The 24,654-nt window shown below is 42.6% G+C and overlaps 1 protein-coding gene and 1 pseudogene across 3 annotated transcripts in view; one reads left to right on the forward strand and one right to left on the reverse strand.

Annotated features, from left to right (window-relative positions):
- Nucleotides 1-24,654, forward strand: part of LOC106730027 (tumor necrosis factor receptor superfamily member 10A) — a 29,098-nt gene that overhangs the window by 1,954 nt on the left and 2,490 nt on the right. Inside the window, exons 1-8 of one of the 3 annotated variants that reach the window (XM_032470941.1) lie at nt 9,451-10,163; nt 18,106-18,208; nt 19,069-19,182; nt 19,909-20,020; nt 21,027-21,100; nt 21,188-21,289; nt 21,830-21,861; nt 22,422-22,496. In XM_032470941.1, the coding sequence (XP_032326832.1) occupies nt 10,002-10,163; nt 18,106-18,208; nt 19,069-19,182; nt 19,909-20,020; nt 21,027-21,100; nt 21,188-21,289; nt 21,830-21,861; nt 22,422-22,496 (774 nt within the window). In that variant the 5' untranslated portion in view covers nt 9,451-10,001. Of the gene's footprint in view, nt 1-9,450; nt 10,164-18,105; nt 18,209-19,068; nt 19,183-19,908; nt 20,021-21,026; nt 21,101-21,187; nt 21,290-21,829; nt 21,862-22,313; nt 22,497-24,654 lie in introns of those variants that run through there. The other 2 variants (XM_032470939.1, XM_032470940.1) reach the window with 2 other exon arrangements.
- On the reverse strand, nt 4,316-6,427 carry LOC102507625 (annotated as a pseudogene).

A 24,654-nucleotide genomic window follows, 5' to 3' on the forward strand; every position in this document is an offset into this window, starting at 1 on the left:
AAGGGAAATGAAAACACGTGTGCACACAAAGACTTGCAAATATATATCCATAGTAACATTACTCCTAACAGTAAACAACTGGAATTACCTGTGGGATAGGCAAAATGTGGTCCCTATATAATAGAATACAATTCAGTAATAAAAAAAAAAATGAACTCATGACACATGCTGTATCATAGATGAACTTCAAAAAACATTAGGTAAGATAATCTAGACACAGAGACCACATTTATGTGATTCTACTTATATGCAATATTCCTAAAGGAAAATTTATAGAATCAAAAAGTAGAGTAGTTTCCTGGCACTGGCAGTAGAATGTAAGTGGTCAGGAGGGATCTTATAGGGAAGATGAAAATATTCTACAACTGATTTATGCTGATGGTTGGGCCACTCAGTAAAATTACTAAAAGTCACTGATTTGTACATTTTAAATGGGTGAACTTCATGATATATAAAATATCCCTCAATAAAGCTGTTAAAATATGGAAAAAATTTTTTTTTTCTTTCACACTGGTTTGCAGTGATTTGATTATGGTTTGCCTTGGTGTGCTGCTTCTGGGTGAGATCTGTTGGATTTCTTGCATCTTTGGGTTTAGAGTTTATATCCTCCTGGTAAGATTTTTAGGTATTATTTATTCAAATATCTTGTCAGTCCTTGCTCTTAGTTCGTGTTTCATTACACAGATGACAGAATGCTTGATACCATCCAGAGCTAACTGACAGTATTCCCTTTTTCCCCGTTGTCATCTCTCTACATTTCATTTTAGATAACTCGTATTTCTCTCTATTCAGTTCATTGATCTTTTGCAGTAACTAATCTGCTGTTAATGCCATCCAGTGTATTTTTCATTTCAGATACTATAATCTTTTTAGTTTCTAGAATTCCCATGTGGGTCTGTTTGATACCTTCCATTTCTCTCTTGGTGTTGTTCACGTTTTCTTTTACATCCTTTAGTATATTTGTAAGATTTATAGTACCCAAGTCGTGATCTCTTTGTCTATTAATCCCATTACCTTTGTCTATTAATTCCATTATCTCTATTTCTGAATGGTTTTTATTGATGGATTATTGTCCTGATTATACGGGACATTTCCCTGCTTCTTTTCATGCTTAGCAATTTTTTATTAGATGGTAGAAAATGTGAATTGAATTCTTGTGTATTTTGTTGTGTTCCTTTAATGCGATGGATATTGATCTGGTGCACAGTTACCTAATTTGAGCGTTGGTTTGATCTCCTAGGTTAGCTTTTAAACTTTATGCCTGGCCTATTGCTGCCTTATATTAGGGCTAATTTACTTAACTACTAAGACTTGCAGTGAACTTCTGAAAACTAGCCAGCGCCCATATTTTGCAGTCTGTCCATTCTGGTTAGTGGGAGCATGAACAATTCCCAACCCCGGGCGAGCCTCCATCCTCATCCAGCCTGCTCATTTCCCAAGGTCTCTTCTCAGCCTAGGGTGGGTCCCTCCCATGCTTGCACAGATCAGCACTCACCCAGACCCTGGATGGGCCCCTCTGCACATCTCCAGAGCCCTCTCTGGGCAGCTTTTCTTCTCCAGTTCTCTGCCCTGCATTCAGCCTCCAGGAACTCCTCTCTGTCCCCTCAACGGAGGCCACAGGGCTCCCTCTGGTCCCTCCCTGAGCTGAAGCCTGGAAACAGTCCCTAGGCAGGACGCTGACGACAACCCTAGTCTCCCCTCCTCGGTGTCCTGGGGAGGGGCTGTTATTCACCCACCAAGTAGTTGATGAGCCCTTCACTCTGGGAGAGTCTGCGCCCTGGGGGAGGGAAACAAATGACCTTGTGTTTCTCCTGCTCCTGGGAGCTCACAGTCTGGTGGAGGAAATGAGAGCAGGCATCTAAGTAATAAAACAAGGTAGCATGAGGGAGGCAGGAAATCTCACCACTCTCGGCTCCCCTCTCCTACTGTCCTCAGAGGCCGTGATTCACAGGCGGCTGTGAATGTCATTTTTCTCTGGCAGACGTGAGGCCATGGAGTGCAAGACCTCAGGTTGTAGTATTGTTGGCCTGGAGGATGTGGTTTTAGTTAATATTAGCACCGTGGGAGATGATTACACTCTTTCCAGCCCGTGCTGAAATACAGCACTTACCATATGCCAAGCTGTGTTCACCAAACTATGTAGGAGCACTTATTTGTCCTTGTTTTCAGCTGAGCAGTGTGAGACACCGAAAGTTCACTTGGTGGAGGGGGCTGGTCCAGGGCCATGAGCAGCCTCTGAGTTTCTGCTGTCTAATCGCCGGGCCTGCATTCCCCTAGCACTGGGTCACTGCTGGAGGGGTCTCTCTGTGATGCCATTAAATGCAACCCCTTACCTCAAGAATGATAAATGTGTTTAGAGAAGAAGAGAAGGGGCTTTCTCAGAATTTTGAAACTATTTAGTGGCTTCCCTGAACTAGGAAGTTGATGGCAGTATTGTTAACCTAGCTGTATTTTTGAGTCTGAAATAGTCAACCACTCAAAACCACAAAAACTTCAGAAGCAGAACTCAAAACACAGGAAGACCTTGAGAACAAGTCTGATGCTATGTCCCAACAGCTCAGGTTAAGAGTGAAAGACAAACACTGTATGGTATTACATGTGGAATCTAAAAGATACAACAAACTAATGAATAAAACAAAAAAGAAGCAGACTTATGGATATAGAGAACAAACTAGTGGTTACTAGTGAGGAGAGGGAAGCAGGGAGGGGCAGTGTAGGGGTGGGTGGAGAAAAGGGTTATGGGATTATATGAAATCATGTATGTAAAACTTTTGAAAGTTCTAAACCACTATCGAATTTTAAACATCTTTCAATTTAAAAAAAAAGAGTAACAGGTGTAGATTTTAGGGTGTGAATGTCCTGGGGAGGAGAGGAACGTTGTTTCATTGACTCTTATCAGGAAATAGAGTGAAGCTCACACTTGACTCTATAACAGTCCAGAGCTGCATCACGTGTGGAAAGAGAGGTGGGGAGCAAAGGAAGGAAATCCCCACTCATGACTCATCTCTGGGTGGGGCAGGGTCTGCAGCCTCCGCACAGGTCTGAACTGAACACACCTTCCTGCTTTCTTGTTTCCTTCTCTATTTTGTGTCCAGGGCGGCCCTCTGTCTAGCTCCTTTTCTGTCTCTCTGTCTCTTTCTGTCTGTCACACACACACATACACACATACACACACACAAGTCTGTGGGGCAACAAAGCCTCTGATCTTGGCAGCGCCCTGGGTCCCTCAGGCAGAGAGGACTGACCCCACACTAGGAAGGCCCCTCCCCTCCCCCATATCACCCCTCCCCCAGTACTTCATTCTTGTCTCTGATTCTGTCCATGTGGACTTTTCCTTCCATGTCCACCAGTGTCCCTGCCACCTGTGGCATTGTCACCTCTGTCTCACTGCCCCTCTAGGCTCTTTCACATTGGTGACCTTGGGGGACTCTGTATCTCAGCTCTCTGTGGCCAGAACTGTCCTAGGTGGTGAAGGGCCATGTCTTGTCCCCAGCGCCCACAGGCCCTGCACAGAGCTGCTCAGGAGGCTGCAGACATGCATCCCCTTAATGCGTGGGTGGCATGGATTCTAAGACACCTGCACTAATGCTGTGACGTCCTCGTCCTGTTCTAGAGGGTGTTTATGTGGATGGTGGGAAATATGACCAGCAGGTTGGGGACAAAAGAGACATAACTGAATGTCATGCTGAGGATGGCACGTCCATAGGCACCATGGAGTAAATTTCAAGTTTTCACTTAATATTACCAAAGATTTTTTTTTTTTAAACACCATTTGTAGTGTTAAAAGTGTCAAATCATGAGGAAAGACATCTTAATCATAAATTTTATGTGCCTGATAATAGAGCTTTTTTTTTTAGAGCTTTAAAATACATGAAGCAAAAATTGATGAAATTAAAGGGAGATCTTATCACCCCTTTCTCAGCAGCTGATAGAACCATTAGATGAAAACGGTAGTAACAGTATCAACCACCTTGACTTAACTGACATTCACAGAACACACTTGCAATGTCTAATAAGACCCATTCTTCTTTGATGAACATGGTACTTACCAAATAGACCACATTCTGGACAATAAAAAAGTCTGAATAAGTTTAAAAGGAACAAAATCATATAGACTATACTCTCTGGCTTCAGTGAAATTACATGGCTAGTCAGTCAACAGTGATATCGAGGAATAAACCCCCCAAATTTGAATATTAATTAACATATTTCCAAATCATCTATGGTTCTTCTACGAAATCAAAGTAGAATTCTTTTATATTTAAAATAAATAATAATAAATATATACCACATGGAAATTTGTGGAATGCTGTTGAAGCAGTGCTTAGAGTCAAATGTGTAGCTTTCAATTGAAAACTCTCTATTAAAAGAATAGGGGGTTGGAGGAAATGGGGAGTGACTGCTATTAAGTATGAAGTTTCTTTACTGGGTGATGACAATGTTCAAAAATTGATTTTAGTGATGGTTGTACAACTCTATGAATACACTAAGAACAATGGAACTGTGCACTTTATTTTTATTTATTTTTTTAGGGCACACATTATTTTAAAATTTATTGTTTTAGTTCATTACAAAAAAAAAATCAACTCCAGCTATATGATAAGTTGCTCTTAAAATGCAAACAACTTTGTTATAATAGTACTTTATATAAAAAGGAAGTTGTGCGATAGTTTGCAGGAAAACGGAATACAGTAACAAGTATGTAGGCTTGGGAATAGTTTTCAAATTTGCAGCAGATACCAAATAAATCTTATATGATTGACAGTTGTTTAAGCAAACAAAAGAAAACTCTGGTTCGAGCTATCAAAAGGATAAAGACAAAAGGCCCTTCTATCTCAAATCAGTCAGGTTTTAAATGGCATCTTTTCAGCATAATAAAGACGTATATAAAAAAAAAAAGACAAAATAACTTCCCATTCTTAAACACTTCCTTTCAGTCATATATACTTTAAATAATCTTCTTCTGTTTCTGCTGCAACTTTCGATGTTCAAAGTAAATCCACAGTGTTTTAATAAGTCAGCAGTAGGAGTAGGAGCATAATATAGTAGTTTCCCTGTTATTTCCAGAGTCTATAAAATCCCTGTGCTATTGCCAGGCAAGTAAACACTGAGGCTGCAAGATAACAAATTGTCTCAAGCTTCTCAGACTCCATCGGCATTTTTAAAGAAGCAATTTCAGTGTCAATTGTGTTACCAGTCCCTGAAATAATACTTCTGGTTGTGGTATCTTTTCTGATAAATTCTGTGGTTGCTTCCATAAGTTTCTTTTCTTGATCATATCTGTGACTCTGCTCCTTTCCAGGTTGATATCCAGTTTATTATCTGCTCTGATTCGACTAGTTTCATCTATCAGTTGTTGCTTAACTTGTTCTAATTCAATTTTCATTTTCTGGTTCTCTGCTCTCAGATTTGCAAATTCACTTTTCTCTAGGATGACCATGTCTTTCCTGATGGAGTCCAAATGAGTCATTAGCTGTTGTACGGTTATTTCCTGTTGAGCTTGAGTGGCTATCTCCTTTATAGATAGTATCCAAGCTGATATTTGATAAAATGGTTAATGCTGATACAGTTGTTTCTTCTTGTGTTTGTCAAATCCATGAGTTTCCAAGTCCTGAACCAATACATGGGTATCAAAATTTAATTTCCTTTGTCCTAAAGCAGTTATGTCCACTTGCCTCATATCATATCCTTCCTTGGTTGTGGTGGTGAAAAAGTCTCTCCGCAGGACAGGCGAGAAACGCCCGCGGGGAGTTGAAGCCCAGCGGCCCCCACTGCCTTTGGAACCCAGGAGCCGCCAAACCCGGCGACTCCGTGTGTCCTCGGTTTTCCGGCGGCCGGAGGGGGCGAAAGGCTAGATGGATAGCGCGCACAAGCTTCCGGGCAAGGTAGTTCTGGCACCGCGAGGATGCTGGGAAATGTAGTTTCCGGCCTGTCACAGGAACACCTTCCGGTGCAGGCTCACACCGCGGTCCCGCAAAGCCGGGCCTCTTCACACACGGACCCACATTTCCCTAGCACGGTTCAGAGCGGCTCCGCTTCTCCCCCCGCCCCTTCCCAACTCTGCACGCCGTTACCGCCCTAGGAAAGCTGAGTCTTGTTTGAGAAATTTCAGGCGCCCGTTCTCTGGCAACGAGGTGTACAGCTCAACAGTCAGGTCCCGACAGAAAGCCAGGGGCCATTAAGAGTTTAAATCGGTGGAACTGTGCACTTTAAAGGGATGAATTGTGTAATATGTAAATTATAACTCAGTAAAATTGTTAACGGAACAAAAGAAGAAGCTATCAAATCAGTGAACTGAAGGTCCACATTAATCACCCATAAAATAAGTCCAACTTAAACTCAAAAGAAATAATAGGAAGGAAATAATAATATGAGTAGAAATCAATGAAATTGAATACAAACAATGAAAGGAACTGACAAACCAAAAGCTGACTCTCTGAAATGATCAATACAATTAATAAAATACAATTAATAGACCAAATTTAAAAATAAAAAAACAACCAAAAATACCAATATCAAGAATTAATGGTGGGATATTACTACAAATTCTGCAGCTATTAAAAGAACAATAAGGAGATCTTATGAATAATTTTATGCCAATACTTTTGACAACTTAAATAAAATTGACAAATTCCTTGAAAAATCCTATTTAGCTAACAGACACAAGATGAAAAGATAATCTGATTTATTCTATATCTATTTATGAATTGGAATTCATCACCTAAAATCTTACCACAATGAAAAAGCAGGCTCGTGTAGTTTCATTGATGAATTCTATAAATATTCATGGAAAAAATAACACCAATCATACAAATTCTTTCAGAAAATATGAGGCAACACTTCTTCATAACCTTGATACCAAAACTTGACAAAGACATTACAAAAAATATATACTGATGAATATCCACTATAAATATACATGCAAAAAATCCTTTTTTTTTGTTTGTTTTAAAAAAATCCTTAATTAAATAATAGCCAATTGAACCCAATAATATTTAAAGAAGATAATGTATCATGATCAAGTTTATTCCAGAAATTCAATTCCTGGGTTTTATTCCAGGAAAACAGTTGGATTAACATATGAAAATTAATCAGTGTTAGTCACTATATTAACAGTGTGAAGAAGAAAAACTATATGGACATGTTAACTAATGCAGAAGAAGCATTTGACAAAATCTAACACTCATTCATGATAAAAATAAAGTCATTACATTAGGAACAGAAGGGACCTACCTCAATCTGATAAAGTTCATGTATAAAAAGAACTACAGGTAATATCATTTAAAGTGGTAAAATATTGAATGCTTTTCCTCAGTGGCTGAGACCAAGACCAGGGGTGTTCATGCTGATCCGTCTATTGAGGATTGTACTCCGGGCCCTGGACATTGCTGTGAGTCAGTAGAGAAAGGCATAAAGACCAGGAAGGAAGAAATAGAACCATCTGCATTTGCAGGGAACAACACTAGAATTAATAAGTGAATCTAGCAGGTCACAGGTTGCAAGTCAGGGAATATAGGAGGCAGTAGGATTGTGTGAGCAGAAAAAGGAGACACAGCCATTGCCTGAACTCAGAGAAAGCCCAGTCTGGAAAATGGAGGAGTGGAGAGACACACATTAGCACAGCTGTCTCCACGTTCTTGAAAGAATTTTATGTGGAAGAAGGCTGCATTTTACCTGGTTTAGATCCAGCCAGTCACACTGGGCTCAACATAAGCTGTTTCCGTTTCAACCTTCTTCTTAAAATTTAACTTCCTAACTTAAAACAAATCTCAAATTACAGAAAATTGCAAAAACTATACTAAACACATTCCTTTGAGAACAAGCCAAGGACAGAATGCACATCATCCCCTTAATGCTTCAGTGGGGATTTCCAATGAATAAGAACATTCTCCCCCATAACCACAATACAACCTTCAAAATCAGAAAATTAATATCAAAAGCAGACCACATTCAAATTGTCCAGTTGTCCCTATGAAATCATTTACTGCACAGAGATCCCATCCTGAACACCTTTTTCATCTTTTTGGTATTTAGTGGGACATTGACAAGACTGTTTTTGAGTACAGGTTGTCAGGTACCTTTTTATTTTATTTATTTACTCATTTATATGGATATTAGGCCATTTTATATTTTTCCTATGTGTCTTTCTGGCTGAATTGTGCCCCCCAAAATTCGTATGTTGAAATCCTAATCCACAGTAACTCAGAATAAGACTATATTTTTAGAGTCTTTAATTAAAAATATTATTCAATTTATTTAAACTGAAAAATGAAACTAAACAAAACAGGTCCTCCATTTCACATACACACACCCCACCTCTTGCAACCATGAACTATGAGCCTGGTTTTTGTTTTTTGGTTTTTTTTTTTTTGCTTTTTTCCCCTTTCTGTTTATGGAGGATGATTTTACTCTCTTTTGAACCAGGCTCACCAGTGAGATTTCTCCTTTCAGTGGGAGAGGTTTTCATAATAAGCATTCCTTTTTCTTTCTCTTTATTTTGTATCATTAAATCTGACATGTACTGTAACAGACTTTGCTAGAACTTTTTTTTTTTAATCAAGTATTTGTAGCTGCATTGTGTCATCAAATGCTCATACACCCTGTAGGGTAGAAAGCCCAGGGCCAACAAAGAAGAGGGGAGAGATTCTGGCTTGGAAACAGCACTGTGGAGTCCATGGCAAGAGCCCACAGATATCAGAGGCTCAATGCAGATACTGGAGGATGAGAGGGAGGATAGGGAAAGACTATGGGAACTTGGAGGAGTGAGCTGGGGGGGTTGGTAACTACTTGGCCCTGGCAAATTAGGGAGATGGGACAGTGCAGGGTGACTTAGACACCTGTCTCTGAGCCTGGTGACAGGAAATACTGGACTGTGAATGGTGACCCCAGTTTTTGAAATCAGGGCCCTGTTACCATGGAATCATGAAGATTAAAAATAGGACTTGGGTATACTCATCTACAAAATAAAGTGTTTGACCTACATAGTTACAGCCAGGCCACCTTCTTTCTCCTGGATGCCACTTACATAGAGAGGGGGGTTGCTATTTACCAGACTCCAAATATTCTATCATGTAGAACTTCAGGTTTATAAAATAAGAGTGATAAAAGTAAATTTAGACAACCAAGCTAATATACTGATTAATTGAGGTCCTTAAAAAGGAGTTCACAATAGGAAAATATGATGTTCATCCTTTGCTTCTAAATAAATACTTATTTGTAATTCGATAGTAAATTGATCATTAACCCACACTTACATGAATATGCCCAGGGCAAAAAGTCTCCAGGGTCTGGTTCATTCTCCCAGCACTTAAATCTGGAATGTGCAGGTCAATCTGACAATCCGCTGATTTTTCTAACAATTCAAGGCTTCATGGTTGACAGTTCACTCTCTACAATACGTCCTGGGCACCCCTTCTGTGCCTCGCAGGGCTGCCCGCGCTCGGGGGACCGTCGGGGGTCTCCTTCCTGGGAGTCGGTGTCGTCAGGCCTGCTGCGGGCCCTGATCAGTGAAGAGTGGGGAGGAGTAGCGATGGGGGTGAGCAGGAGGCAGTAGTTGGAAGGCTGGGGGTAGTTCAGAGTTTAGGAATGGGTGGGGCATTTTCCCGGAAGGGGGCAGAGACAGGAACTTTGAGCAGATACTTAATCTCCACCCTGCTCACCATAGAGTATTTGGGACATGCCCTGTCCCCGTTTCCCAATGGCGCAAACGCGACTGAATGAAACCGCATCCCGGGGTGTATCGGTCGCCAGAGCCGGGAGTCTCCCCACTGGCCTCGCGGGCCTCCGCTCCTGAGCCACATGTGATTGGCTAGACCTGGCTAATGTTTACATAAACCCGACTGTATAAAGTAGGCATTTGCTCATTCGTGCGCCCGAGTAGCGCAACCGCAAGGTATTCAAGTAGTGGCAGGCTGGGTCAGTAGACCTTAGACTCCAGTCCCGCGCATCTGCCAAGCGGCAGGGACAATCCAGTGCCCCACGAAAGACATTGCCGATTCCTGATGGCTCTGCAGGCGGTCACTCCGCAGTGGCCGGGATTGCGAGCGCTCCCCGACCGCACCGGGCAGCGGGGACAGAGCGCACCAGCCCTCTCGGGCGCCCAGGCCGGGCGCACCCCTGGCCTCAGGGCTCTCATCTTCACCGTCTTGGGCTTCGTGCTGTTGGTGAGTCCCCGCTGCGTGTCTTGGCTCGGGAAGGCGCGCCTCGCGGCCGGGAGGGAGTCCTGCCCCGATCATGGGGCATGTCGGGGCAGGACCCACCCGGGCAAAGTCGGGGTAAGAGCCCGGAAGGACCGACCGCGGCCCAGAAGACGAGTCCGCGCTCTGGCTCCAGGTCCTTGCGGGGTCCGGCCTCCAGACTGGTCTCAGGCCCGTCGAGCTTCAGAGAGTGAGAGATCGTCTTTTCTTTCTTTCTCTTGCCCTTTCCTCCTTCCAGATCCTCTTCACTCTTTCTCTCTCTTCATTTTGCCCTACATTTAAATTTTTTAAAGTTTTATTTTATTGAGTTATAGTCAGTTTACAGTATTATGCCCTACGTTTAAATTCTAAAACTCAAATCGATGAACTGTGTAGGCACCTCCCCCCCTGCCCCCACTGCTGCCTTAGCACCTTAAAGTTCCTTATCCTGAAAGATCTTTTAATCTTGGGAGCAGTCTTTAAAGTTGCTTCCTGTTCTGGCACAATATGCTGTGCAGAAACTCAACCAGATTCTCACCACTTACTTTAGGAAGCCGGGTTGGAGGCTCTGGGTACGATTTACCGGTCTTGGTGTGCATCCTGAAGACATTTATTACTGAAAAAAATGCGCACACTTTCACTGCTTTTCCAGATTGTTGGAGGCTCTTTTCGAAGTTTCTTTGTTCAAAAAAAAAGAGCCAAACAAGGTTACAGGAATCATGAAATGTATGTTTTCATTGAAGAAATTAGTGCTAGAATCAGAAAACCAATAATATTTTGTATTCACAAAAAATTTAGAATTAGTTTTTAAAATATCAGCTTGTAATAGGTAGGGCCATTTTGAATACTATTTGATGGATGGCTCTGGGTGGGTGTAGGCACTGTCAAGTACCCAGGTAGCCATGTGCACTGTCTATTGGGTAACTCCTTAGAAGTGGAATTGTGGTGTCAGTGGGTTAGATAATTTCATACTTTTGTTTAGGTAATGACGAACTGTCCGTCAGAAGAAGACTGTACCATTTTAACTCACACCAAGAGTCCACAAGTGTGCCTGTTTGCCTACACCCCTGCTACACTGAACTTGAATCCTTTGCTAGTCTAAGAAGTCAAAATGTGACAGACACATAGTGCTGTGGTTTGATTCCTCGGTGCCCATGGAGATTTTCAAGGATCCATGACATCTCTAAGACTAAGAGTAGATGACCAAGAGACCCTAGATTAGGCAGCAGGGGAGGGGGCGGGAGGACTGCAGTCCCAGCTCTGCACTTGAATAGTGTCACTCAGGACCAGTTACTGCCCCCAGCCCTGCCTGTCATGAGATGAGGCCCATGTCCTCGGGCTCTTGGGAGGATGACATCAGATGAGGTCCAGAGCTGAGCTTGGTCCTCACCCAGGTCCTTGCTCTGCATGTGTGATGTGGCCCGATTTCTGTTCTAGGTCTTCCACCTCAGGTTTCTCTCTTTAGAAGTGGGAACTGTGAGGTTCAGAGGCTCAGAAGCTCAGTCAGGCCATATGAGTTCTAGGACTGCAGCTGGAGACAGCGGGCCAGCTCTGCCCCTTCCAGCTCTGGGGGACTCTGGGTTTCCGCTCATTTATGTAAAGGGGAGGAGCTGAAAGTCTGCCAGGGCATGTGGAAATGGAGGCGCTGTGTGGGCGCTGTGTGAGGCTGTGGGAGGATAAATCACATCCTCAGGGCTGGTGTCAGTCTTCTGGTGCTGTGAGGGCCACAGGGTACATGGTATCCTCCTACCCGCTCAGTTGCTGCCACCTGCTTATATTGGCACCATGGTGTCAGCTCCCTTGGGTGGGGCAGGAGCTTTTGAAGGACAGGGTGGAGGGCTATGCTGGAGTGGGTCACGGAGGAACACGGAGGAACCCAAGGTGCAGCTGATGACAGTGATGGCAGTGCAGGGCCTCAGGCCTAGTGCATCCAATGACTTCAGATGTCCTGTCTGGTGAGCACCTTGCACAGGTGCAGTGTGAAGAGTGAGCAGGAAAGGTATCCATCCAGGAGGCTGGTCACCAATTATGCTGGCTGAGAAATCTCACAATCTGCTGTCAGTAGACCAGAGAACCAGGAAAGTGGGTGGAATAATTCAGGCCGAGTTTGAAGGCCTAAGAACCAGGGGTGCCAATGTGTAGATTCTAGTCCAGGTAGAAGGTCTGAGAATCAAAAGCACCAAAAGCAGTAGAAGAGGGATGCCCCAGCTTAAGTGATCAGACAGGGCTGAATTCTCCCTTCCTGTGTTTCGGTTCCATTCAGGCCCACGAAGGACTGGATGATGTTCACTCATCATCCTGCTTTACTGAATCCACTGATTCATATGTTAATTTCATATAAAAACACCTCACACACACACACACACACACAGAAATAATGCTTAGCCAAATTTTGGCCACACTGACGGGGTCAAGATCACACATGAAATTAACCACAATAGTGTGGTTTTCTTTACATTGGGGTTTGTTCAATTTCTTTGACCTTTGGCTTTATAGTTTATAACTAACTTGGAAGATTTAGGCCATTATTTCTTCAAATAGTTTGTCATCTCTCTTTAATGGAACCCCAAATGCATTTATGTAGGAATCCTTGATATTGTCCAGAGCTAATTATTTAGGACCTGTTCATTTTTTCCTTCATTTTCTCTTTATATTTCATTTTGGATAGTTCCTATCGCTCTGTCTTCAAGTTCATTGATCTTCTGCAGTACCTAATCTGCTGTTAACTCCATCCAGAGTATTTTTCATTACAGATACTGAATTTTTTTAATATTGACAAGTTTCATTTGAGCCTTTTTAATATCTTCCATCTCTCTCCTGATCATGTTCATGTTTTCTTTGATATCTGTGGGTATATTTATATGATTTAGATGACCTGTTTTAAGTTCTTTGTCTAAATTCCATTATTTCTGTCAGTGGTAACAATGTCATGCTGAGGGATGGCCTAGATCTATAAGTTCCTGAAACCAGGGATCCAGTTTTCCCTGGGTGGGCATTGATCACACCAGGACTTTTATTTTATTTTATTTTTTAATTTATTTTTTGGAAGGTGGAGGTGGTAATTAGGTTTATTTATTTTATTCATTAATTTTTTAGTGGAGGTACTGGGGATTGAACCCAGGACCCTGTGCATGCTAAGCATGCACTCTACCGCTGAGCTATACCCTCCCCTACATCAGCACTTTTAAAGATAATTGTTTGCCCATTGGAAAGTGAACCAGATGTGTGCATGTTCTCTAACTTGGTGAAATTTAATTAGAAAGCAATTTAAAAAAAAACCTATAAAGCCCCCAAATTTTTGATTATGAACCACATACTTTAAAATTATTTATGGTTCAAAAAACAAATCAAAATGGGAATTTTAAAATAGTCACCAAAATATAACAATAAAAATATGACACATCAAAACTTGTAGGATGCTGCTAAAATGGTGCTTAGATGAAAATGTATAGTTTTCATGCTTTCATTAGATAAAACGGGGTAGATTAAATGAGGAATGACTTCTCATGGTATGGAGTTCTTTTGGAGGGGTGATGGAATGTTCTAAAATTCATTCTAGTTGTGGTTGTATGACTCTATGAATATATTAAAACAATTGAAATGTATACTTTAAATGAGTGGTTTATATGAGTAATTATAATTAGTAATTATGTGAATTATATCTTACTAACACTGTTAAGAAAAAAAAAGAAATATATAAAATCTATGACCTGAAGACCATATTCATATATATATGAAAAATTTAATATATATATATATATATAAAATATAAATGTATTTCTTATTACATCACAAATACAAGCAATAAAAGAACTGACAAAATGGAAAGCTGGTTTTCTGAAAGGATCAACAAAATTAATAAACCTCTAACTAAACTAACAAAAAAAGAGTGAGAACAAAAAATACTACTTATCAGGAATTAATGATGGATATCAATCAACTCTGTATCCATTAAAAAGATATAAAGGGAATTTTATGAAAAACGTTATGCCAATAAATTAGATGACTTGGATGAAATGGATAAGTTCCATGAAAAATAATACTTAGCAAAATGGACACAATATGAAGATATAACCTGAACTATCCTGTACCTATTTATGAATTGCAATTCATTATTTAAAACCTTATCACAAAGAAAACTGTAGGCCCACGCAATTTCACTGGTAAATTCTATAAACATTTATGGAAGAAATCACACCAATCTTACACAAATTCTTTCAGAAAACATTAGAGTTCTTCCGTAGTTTATGAAGCCAGCATAACCTTAATACCTAAACCTAACAAAAACATTTGAAAAGAAGAAAAATACTTTTCAATATCCTTCCTAAAAACAGAGGCAAAAATTCCTTACCAAAACTAATAGTAAGGGGGGAGGGTATAGCTCAAGTGGTAGAGGGCATGCTTAGGAGGCCGGAGGTCCTGGATTCAATCCCCAGTACCTCCTCCAAATATAAATAAATAAGCCTAATTACCTCCCCCTCATGAAACAAACAAACAAACAAAAAAGAAAAGAAAAGAAAAACAAATAGTAAACTCCATACAGCAATATTTAAAGAAGAAAACATATCAGGGTTAATCTCAAGAATAAGTGTTGGATTAACATCTGAAAATTAATCAGTGCTTTTCACTATATTAGTGTGAAGGAGAAAAACTATATTAACAGCTTAACACATACATAAAAAGCATTTGACAACCCTTAACCCCCTTTCATGATAAAAGCTCTCATTAATTTCAGGGCAGAAGACAAGTTCCTCCATCTTATGAAGGCCACTTCCTCTTGGTGTCACAATGGCAGATTAGGATAATCTAAGAAGGGGCCTGAGAAATGTTCTGTGGTAACCCGAACGTTCCGTGATCTAGAGAGAAGATTTGGGTTTCACAAGAGTATGCTTTTTTTTTAAAAAAAACACTTTGAGTGGTACCCTTAAGAACTGTGCATTTCTGTCTTTGTAAATATTAACAATGAAAAAAATATTAAGGGTTGCAGACATCTGAATTTCATCATAGAAATAAGGCAGTTAGATGAATGGACAGAGGGATGGTTAGAGAAAGAAATACGTGCTAAAGCAAATATAGCAAAATATTAGTTACAGAATCTAGGTGGTGAGAATATGGGAGTTCACCGTACAAGTTTTTAAACTTTGTTGGATGCTTGAAAACGTTCGTAATAAAATGTTGAGGGAAGGAGTCTGTGAGAGGAGAACCAGGGAAGACAGGAGGGAATAGGATTGTGAGGGCTGGGAAAGGAGATTCCACTCGCCTGTGGGCACTCGGAGGAGGTGCAGCCTGGGGAAGGGGTGACTTGGGGGACACACGTGATTTTAGTTGTCCCCAGACACTGGATGACTTTTATGTGGAAGAGGCTGCATTTTACTGTGGGTAGACCCAGAAAGTTGAACTGGGCTCAACGTGAGCTGTTTCCATTTTAACTTTTTCTTTCTTTTTTTTGTTTAATTTAACACACCCTTCAAAATCAGAACGTTAACATCAACGCATTACTACCATCTAAACCTCAGACTCCACTCAGATTTTTTTGACTGTCCCCATTTTGTCATTTTTAGCACGGAGACCTTGACCACATACCCTGAACTGCTGTTTGCTTTCTCTGTGTGGCTCTTTGGTATTTTGTGGGACACTGACAGTCTCCTTTTGGGGACAGCTTGTCAGGTTTAAACTGGAAGTTCATTACTCAAAGTGCGATTCTGTATTCTGATTTTGAAAAAGTGTTCACAGAGTATAACCTTCACTTGTAAAAATATGTGTGTCTGAGAGAGAGAGAGCCTGAGAGAGTATTCACACACGTGGTCAAACAGAAGAACCAAAATACACAAAATAATGAATGTTTTCTCTAATCAAGAGGAACCCTGTGGTTTCTGCATTCTTATAAAAACTTTCCTTGCCCACATTTTTTGGAATAAACGTATTTTATTATAAAAGAAAAGAATACTGGAAAAAATTTAAATGTAACTTACTTGCTAGCACCAAAGGCCAAGGGACGGACATGAATAGAAAAGAATAAGAAGTTAGAACAAATAATCCTAAAATTTATATGAAATCACAAAAGACCCAGAATTACCAAAGCATTACTGAAGAAAAAGAATGAAGCTGAAGGAATAACCCTCCCAGACTCCAGACAATACTACAGAGCTACAGTTATCAAAACAGCATGGTATTGGTACAAAAACAGACACATGGATCAACTGAACAGAATAGAGAGACCAGAAATAAACATAAACATTTGGTCAATTAATCTTTGACAAAGGAGGCAAGAACATACAATGGAGTAAAGACAATCTCTTTAGCAAATGGCGCTGGGAGAACTGGACAGCTGCATGTAAATCAATGAAGTTAGACTACTCCCTCACACCATACATAAAAATAAACTCAAAATGGCTTAAACACTTAAACATAAGACAAGACACCATAAACCTCTTAGAAGAAAATGTAGGCAAAACATTATCCAACAAAAATCTCAGCAGTGTTCTCCTAGGTCAGTCTACCCAAGCAATAGAAATAAAAGCAAAAATGAACAAATGGGTCCTAATTAAACTTATAAGCTTTTGCACAGCAAAGGAAACCATAAGCAAAACAAAAGGACAACCTACAGAATGAGAAAAAGTATTTGCAAAAGATGAGACTGACAGGGGCTTAATCTCCAGAATATATAAACAGCTCATACAACTTAAAAATAAAAAACCAAACAACCCAATCCAAAAATGGGCAGAAGACCTAAATAAGCAATTCTCCAATGAAGACATAGGAGTGGCCAAGAGGCACATGAAAAAATGCTCAATATTGCTAATTATCAGAGAAATGCAAATCAAAAGTACAATGAGGTGTTACCTCACATGTCAGAATGGCCATCATTCAAAAGTCCACAAACGATAAATGCTGGAGAGGCTGTGGAGAAAAGGGAACCCTCCTACATTGTTGGTGGGAATGTAGTTTGGTGCAGCCACTATAGAAAACAGTATGGAGATTGCTCAAAAAACTAAAAATAGACTTACCATATGATCCAGCAATCCCACCCTGAGCATATATCCAGAGGGAACCTTAATTCAAAAAGACACATGCACCCCAATGTTCAGAGCAGCACTATTGACAATAGCCAGCACATGGAAACAACCTAAATGTCTATCAACAGATGACTGGATAAAGAAGCTGTGGTATATTTGTACAATGGAATACTATTCAGCCATAAAAAGAATAAAATAATGTCATTTGCAGCAAGAAGGATGAACCTGGAGAATGTCATTCTAAGTGAAGTAAGCCAGAAAAAGAAAGAAAAATACTACATGATATCACTTATATGTGTAATCTAAAAAAAAAAAGACAAACGAACTTATTTACAAAACAAAACAGACTCACATAGAAAACAAACTTACAGTTACCAGAGGGGAAGTGGGTGGGAAGGGATGAATTGGAAGTTTGAGATTTACAGATACGAATATATAAAAAATAAACAAGTTTATACTGCATAGCACAGGGAACTATATTCAGTATCTTGTAACTTACAGTGAAAGAGAACATGAAAATGAATATATGTATGTTCCTACATGACTGAACTATTGTGCTGTACACCAGAATTTGACACAACACTGTAAACTGATTATACTTCAATAAAAATATATATTAAAAAAAAGAAGAAACCAACCTTGTTGACAACTTGATATTAGACTTCCAGCCTCCCACACTGTGAGAAAATAAATGTCTGTTGTTTAAGCCAAAAATAAAGAAAGAAAAGAAAAGAAAAGAAAGAAGTCTTCCCAATGTAAAAAGGAAAAGAAAAGAAAAGAATGAGTTTAGAGCTGGAAGAAAGGTCCCAGTTCTGCTCAGTTTTGCAGGCTGAGGTCAAGGGAATGTGGGATGGATCCTGGGAGGGATGACAGTCTGGAAGCCACTCATGCCTGTCCCTGCTTTGTCCCCATAGGCTGCAGCTGCCTTAGCCACAGCCACAGGGCAGGACCGCATTCACCAGCAATTAGCTGCCTCACCAGGATCGAAGCGCAGCTTCTGGAAGTTGTGTCCACCAGGTAAATTCTCAGACTGATCTCCAACCCTTACCCTACCCTCATCTCCACGTCTTTCTGGCCTTCTGATCCCTGCAGTTCTGGTTCTTATTTCACGGGTACTCACTGGAAGCCTTCTGTGTGCCAGGCACTGTGCTAGCGGAGGGAACAAGGGCCCTGCCCTCCTGGAGCTCTCCTCCTTAGATGGTACCCAGACAGAGGGCTGAACATGAAAGTCAGAGAGATGAGACCTGTCATGAGAATAACTGAGTGATGGATGGGACAGAGATGAGGTTGGTGAGACCTCCTGGGCATGGTGACTCGGATGCAGAGAGCCACTCGCTGGTGCAGAGAGCCAGGGAGAGTGCTCCTGAGAGGGCCCCCAGGAACTATCACCACAGGGGGCAGGGCTGGGCTTGTTTGAGCAAAGCCAGGGGGCAGCTGGGGTGAGTGGAGGGTGAAGAGGTCACAGGGACAGCTGAGGGGCAGATAGCACACCCCGAACACTGTGAAGGGAGCACAGGTTTTATTTATTTACGTAGTAAAGTAAAATATCAATGTTTTATGTGGATTACGCATTGAATTGATACTGTGTTGGGATCTCTTAGGTTAAAAAATACATGTTAAAATTAATTTAAACCCCTTTTTTTTTAGTCTCTAATACACCAACTATGAAAGTAAGTTTTAACCTGGCTTGTACTATATTTCTGCTGGCAGTGCTGGTCTAAGGTATGTGGTAAATGTAGAATTAAAAGATGAAGGTCAGGTAAAGGAGAGTTGCCCATTGGGATTTCACTGATGGCCAAAAGGGGCATCCCCGGCCACACTGCCTGCTCTGGGAATCCTGTGGGGATTTACTCACCAGCTCTTTCCTTCCTTGCCAGGATCTCATATGGCAGAAGCCAGTGGAGAGTGTATACGGTGCACGGATGGGGTGGATTACACCAGTCATTCAAACGCCCTGTCTTCTTGCTTACTGTGTAGGGGCTGCAAACCAGGTACAGAGCATGTGGCCCCCATGCCTACAGTAAGGGTGTTGGGTGATAAGATGGGATGTGAATGAAACCGCGAGTCAGAAACCTGATTTCAAGCCCACCTAGGTCTTCATATTACTCTGTCTTAGGTCAGTAAAATCAATGAAAACAGAAATTATTTGTATAATGTATGCCAAAGGGTAGGGAAATCTTTCAGAACATCACTTGAAAGGAGGGGAGTAATCTGTCCCTTGACAGAGGGGCTGCACAGTTACAGCACAGAAGGCCTGGGTCAGGGGATAGGGCTGGGTTTGAGCTGGGTGGCAGGTCTGGCCCCTCTGAGCCCTGTGCCCTCTGTTCTGGATCTCAGCCTCTCTCAACCTTCATGACCTAAGGTCCTTCCACCTCTCCAGCAGGGCTACGTGTTGGGAAGTTGCCCAAGGGTTCCTCTCCATCCAGAGTGGCTCAGATTCCATCTCCCCCCACCCCACCTCTTGTTCCTGATTTGTGTCCTAAAACATTTCTCTTCCCAACCCCGATCTGATATGTCATGACCCTTTATACTCCTCTACTGGTGACAGGTGAACAGCGGCTGCCCTTTGTGTGCTCTGTGTGTGTGGCTATAGGAAATGGCCCACGAATTTCCTCTTGAACTGAGGAGAGCTGAGTGGGTGGGGGTCTGGGTGGTGAAGGAGGGTTAAGGGACATGTGAGGTAAACACATCCCCACCTCCTTAACTTTGGTCTCCAGGGGAAGAAGAGAAAAGTCCCTGCACCGCAACCAAGGACACCGAGTGTCAGTGCAAACCTGACACTTTCCGTGGAAGAGACTCCCCTGAATTCTGCCACAAGTGCAGCACCAGGTGAGACACTGGAGCCTAGGAGGCTCCAAGCCCACAGAGGACTCGAGTTCCATGTACCCCTTCCTCTCTCCTGCCTCCACGCAGCACCCGCCACCCACAACCTCAGGGCTCCCCCATGCATGTGGGTCTCCTGAGCCTGCAGCAGCCTTCCTTGTCCATCTGCATGTCCCACACGGCTCCCTCAGCGGCCCGTTCCCACGATCCTAAGCATGGGTTCCCTTGGCCGGGTTGAGTATCTCATTGGGCACTGTAGGCCACTGATGAAGGATCACAGAAATGATTTATTTTGTTTTGAAATCTGAGTGAAAATGGAATGGAATCCACCTGGCTTATAAAATCTTTATTCCAATTGTGATAAATTTCTTAATGCTTTCTTATTAGGGAAAGGGCCTATGAAGACAAAGCCATAGCCAAGTCATGATGAGACCCAGCATGTAGCTCCTTCAAGGTTCCCAGAAAGCCCTGGGACACTCAGCTGGCCTCACATCCAGCCCTTGTTCCCTCAATAAGACCTGAATCTTTCCTATTTGGAGATTTAGGGACCGGTAGGAGTTAGGTCTTCTGTGATGCTCCAGTGTTGGCTGTGATTGGTAGGAAGAGTCAAAGGTGGAGGACAAAGGGTCCTTGTGTTAAAGCTGGACTGGAGGATGAGGCTCAGCCTGTGCCCAAACCCTTCTGACCCTTGACCTGGATGAGGCCCCCCCTCACCCGGGCTCCCCCTGCAGCCCAGGGAGGTCCAGTGCAGGCCTTGCAGAGAAGACCCAGCTCCTGAAGGGGCAGCTCAGCACACTCAGCCGGAGCCCTCAGGGCAGAAGTGCGCAAGCCCAGATCCTTCTCCCACCCAACACGGGGGAGTGAGGGACCCGACCCTGCAGACAGGAGAAGCCTGCCCCTCCTCCACTGTCTTGTCAGGGGACACTGGGTGGGAGTTTGCTCCCTGTTTGTCTCCATCTGGCCAGCTTTCACTGACAGAGCCCCTCCATGTCCTCCCTGTGTCTGTACCTAGGTGCCCCAATGGGATGGTCGTGGCCACGCCCTGTACGCCCTGGAGTGACCTGCAGTGTGTGGACCAAGAATCAGGTACCCAGGTCAATGGGGAGGCCCTGGTTCCTGGAAAGCCAGTGACCATGAGCCTGGGACTGCCCACCACTCCTTCTCCCTCCTCAGGCAATTCACAGCTGGTGCCTGGAATTGTAACTGCCTTTGTCCTGCTGGGGCTGGTGCTGGTTCTGATGACTGCATATCGTTTCCGGAAGTTCATCCTTCAAGGTGAGGTACCGGGAAGGAAGGGGAGGCCCTGGCCCCCTCTTTCATCTCCCCTGTCTTCCTGTTCTTCCTGGCCTGGCTCTGATCTTGTTCCCTGTGATACCCATCCACCTCCCTCCTCCCACCTCACCTGCTCCTGTGGGTGCCAGGATCACATCAGTCCCCCATCTTGGCTGATGGACCCCCCATCCTCCTGGCCAAGTCCAGAGCATCAAGGCCAATTCTTAGTATCGCCAGGGCAGAGAGGTGGTGAGCACCTTGACTGGGTGACAGGAGTCAGGAGGAGAGGGTCAGGGCGTCTTGTACGGCTTTGTTTAGCAGACTCCAACAGAGATTTTACATATGTTTCATTTTATTCCTTTTTCCCTCTTCTCTTCTCCCTCCCCAGGGGCTCCCCAGAGTTGGAATGGCCCCCTCCTTGTCACCAGGCCCAGGGCTCCTTGTTCAGTGCCTGAGCCCCCAGCCCACACCCTGTCTCCCAGGGAGGGAGGTGCTGCAAGAGGGCCCTCCCCACTGCTAAGGTGGAAGCTTCTTCTCTTCTAGGTTGTGGAGTGGACCCCAAGTGCATGGAAAAAGTGAGTTGGTCTCTCCAGGACCTGGTGGCATCAGGCCCTCAGGAACTGCTTCCCATCCACAACAAGGCCCCAGTCTATGCTGTGCTGTGGCCCCTGGCTCTCTAAAGTGGCCTGGGGACTCTGGGCTGACTGTAGGAGAGCAACTGGTCCATTTGAGCAGCCCAGAGGCTTTTTGGCAGCGCTAGCCCTGTCCTTCTTACTGCCTGTGGGACACCCGTACCCATAACCCTGGACCCTGGGGCATGGGGGTGTCAGGCAGGGGTGCTAAACCCCGCTTAGCACAGCACCAGGGTCCTGGTACCAGCAGTAGATTCCTGAGTGTGCTGTCTGTGCCCACCTAGGGGAGGGGTACAGCATGAGGATAGGTGGGGAGGCAAAACCCACCATGTTCCCTGTTACCCTGCAGGGGTATATAGGTATGGACTCCTGAGTCAGCTCTTTGCCTTCCCAAGGTCTTTTTCTGGCGCTCACATCCCCCAAGAGGGCCTGAGCCTCTAGACAATGCTCGCAACAACATGCTGATCAACAGAGAATCACTGTCCACTCTGGTCTCTGAGCAGGAGACAGAAGACCAGGAGCAGGCCAACCTGACACATGTTATGGTGCAGTCCCCGGGGGAAGCAGAGCGTCTGCTGGTGAGTATGTGACGGCCCCCCTGCTTGCCCGGGAGTGTGGGAGATAGAGGGAAAGGCCGATGCCGGTCAGATCTCCTATCCCATGGGGAAGCTGGTGAGTATGTGACGGCCCCCCTGCTTGCCCGGGAGTGTGGGAGATAGAGGGAAAGGCCGATGCCGGTCAGATCTCCTATCCCATGGGGAAGTGGTGATGGAGGGAAAGAAATCAGGGTCCTGAAGGGGGAAGGGAGCCCACCCCTGCTGTGGTAGACTGTCAGCTCTATGCAACGTTACCCTACTTATTATCTGTCTTGTTCTCACCACATCCCTGGTGTCTAGCACAGGGCAGCCAAACAGTGGTCACTCCCTTGTTGAATGATGGAATTCGAGCAACATATTTTCCTGTGTGGTGGTTCCATAAATTTAAGTCATTCCTCATGCTGTTAGGAATTTCACTTATTTCAATATTATTAAGTTGAATCTATTTGAAAATTAGTGGTTGTCTCAGTGTTTTGGGGGTGGCTTCCTAGGAGAAGTAAAATGTCTTTGTCAGTGTATAAAAGTATTTTCACACACACAGACATTTACAGTTTTGCATCATATCATTTCAGTTGTTTTGATATGACATATATTTCTTTTTTGGTAACTGGGAAAAAACTGAGATAAACTTGTATCTTTCTGTTTTGACAATTTTCAAATGATTGTTGTCTTGTTGTTAGAGGCTTTCTAAGAAGACATGCTCTTATGCCAATGAGTACATGCATATGTGTTTTTTCATTTGATCTAATATTTCAATGTGTAGAATGTTATATGTTAATTAATTAAATTTATTGATAAAGCAATTTTTTTCATTGCTCAGCTTTCAAAGTCCTTCTTCGAATCAAAGATAAGATAAAATTCTCTAATTTCCTAGGTAGGCTTTTTTAATGATGTGATTTGTACCATAGAGCTTAGAAGCTAAATCATGCATTTAGTGACATGATAGGACCCAAGGAGCTCCCTGAAGTGTTGAGTCATCATCTTGTCCCAATATCCCATTTAGCTGCTGACTCTCCCATTCTCCTCAGCTTACCAGTCAAATGCTTATATGACAGTGATCTCTTTTCACCTGTTTTTCTTTTCTGTTCTTTTCTTGTCTCAACACCTCATAAGAAAACAGTAATAAAGACAAGTTATAAAACAGGAAGCCAACAATCAAAAATGGTCAATAATCCCCCCATCCAACTGAATCACCTTGACATTGTTTCAAAGTGCTCACTACATATGCACAGTAAGAAAATTTACGTAGTACAGTAAGGTTCTCAGTGAGTAGTGAAATCCTCCTGCTGTCTTTCCCCAGCTCCCTGGCTCTTTTGATTTATGGTGACTAGTAGAGAGAATTTCTTGTGGTTCTTTGCCTATATCTTTATGTATATGCCGACACTGTCTCTATATGTATATTGACACGTGCATATGTATCCCTGTATATTTTCTTTCCACTAAAATGATATTCTGTGTAATAGTCTACTATGAAAATTTGTTTTACTCTCTGATAGAGAAAATTCCTCTTCTCTACTTTTTAAAATTTTATTATTTTAACCCAGATAAATTTTAGAATTATTTTCTAAGATTTCCTCTTCCCCCCCAAAATTTATTGCAGTTTTACAGTATTACCTTAAATTTATAAGTTAATCTAGGAAGAACTGAGATCTTTTCAATATTCTGTGTTGCCCTTATGAAGAGAGCTAGCATTTCAAGTCAAGGGTTTTATAATACCTCAACTAGATGTATGTTTTTCTTTGGTAAATTTCTCCCATTTCTTGTTGGGCTGTGTCTTTGTATTACAAGTGTTCTGAACCTTATGAGTTTATCCAACTCTTGTAATTCTCTGTGTAATTTATTATCTGCTACAATTTTTAACATTTATCTACGCACACATTCACATGTAAGTACTGCTGATGGATTGTGCTGCTGTTTGGGGACGCCTAGAGCAGGCAGGCGTTTTGGTCTTGATTGGACTTTGTCAGAGAGGCCTCCAGTGTCACCACTGAGGATGATGCTGGCTCTTTTTCATATGGGAAATCTTATCATATGGGTATAGCCTCCTATTCTGAGGTATTTTTTAAAACACAGAATTGGCATTTGAATTTATCAAATGGTTTTTCAGTGTCCATGGAGAAAATGTAATGATTTCATGCCC

This window comes from Camelus ferus, chromosome 31 (genome assembly GCF_009834535.1).
Source record: "Camelus ferus isolate YT-003-E chromosome 31, BCGSAC_Cfer_1.0, whole genome shotgun sequence".
Taxonomy (NCBI): Eukaryota; Metazoa; Chordata; class Mammalia; order Artiodactyla; family Camelidae; genus Camelus; species Camelus ferus.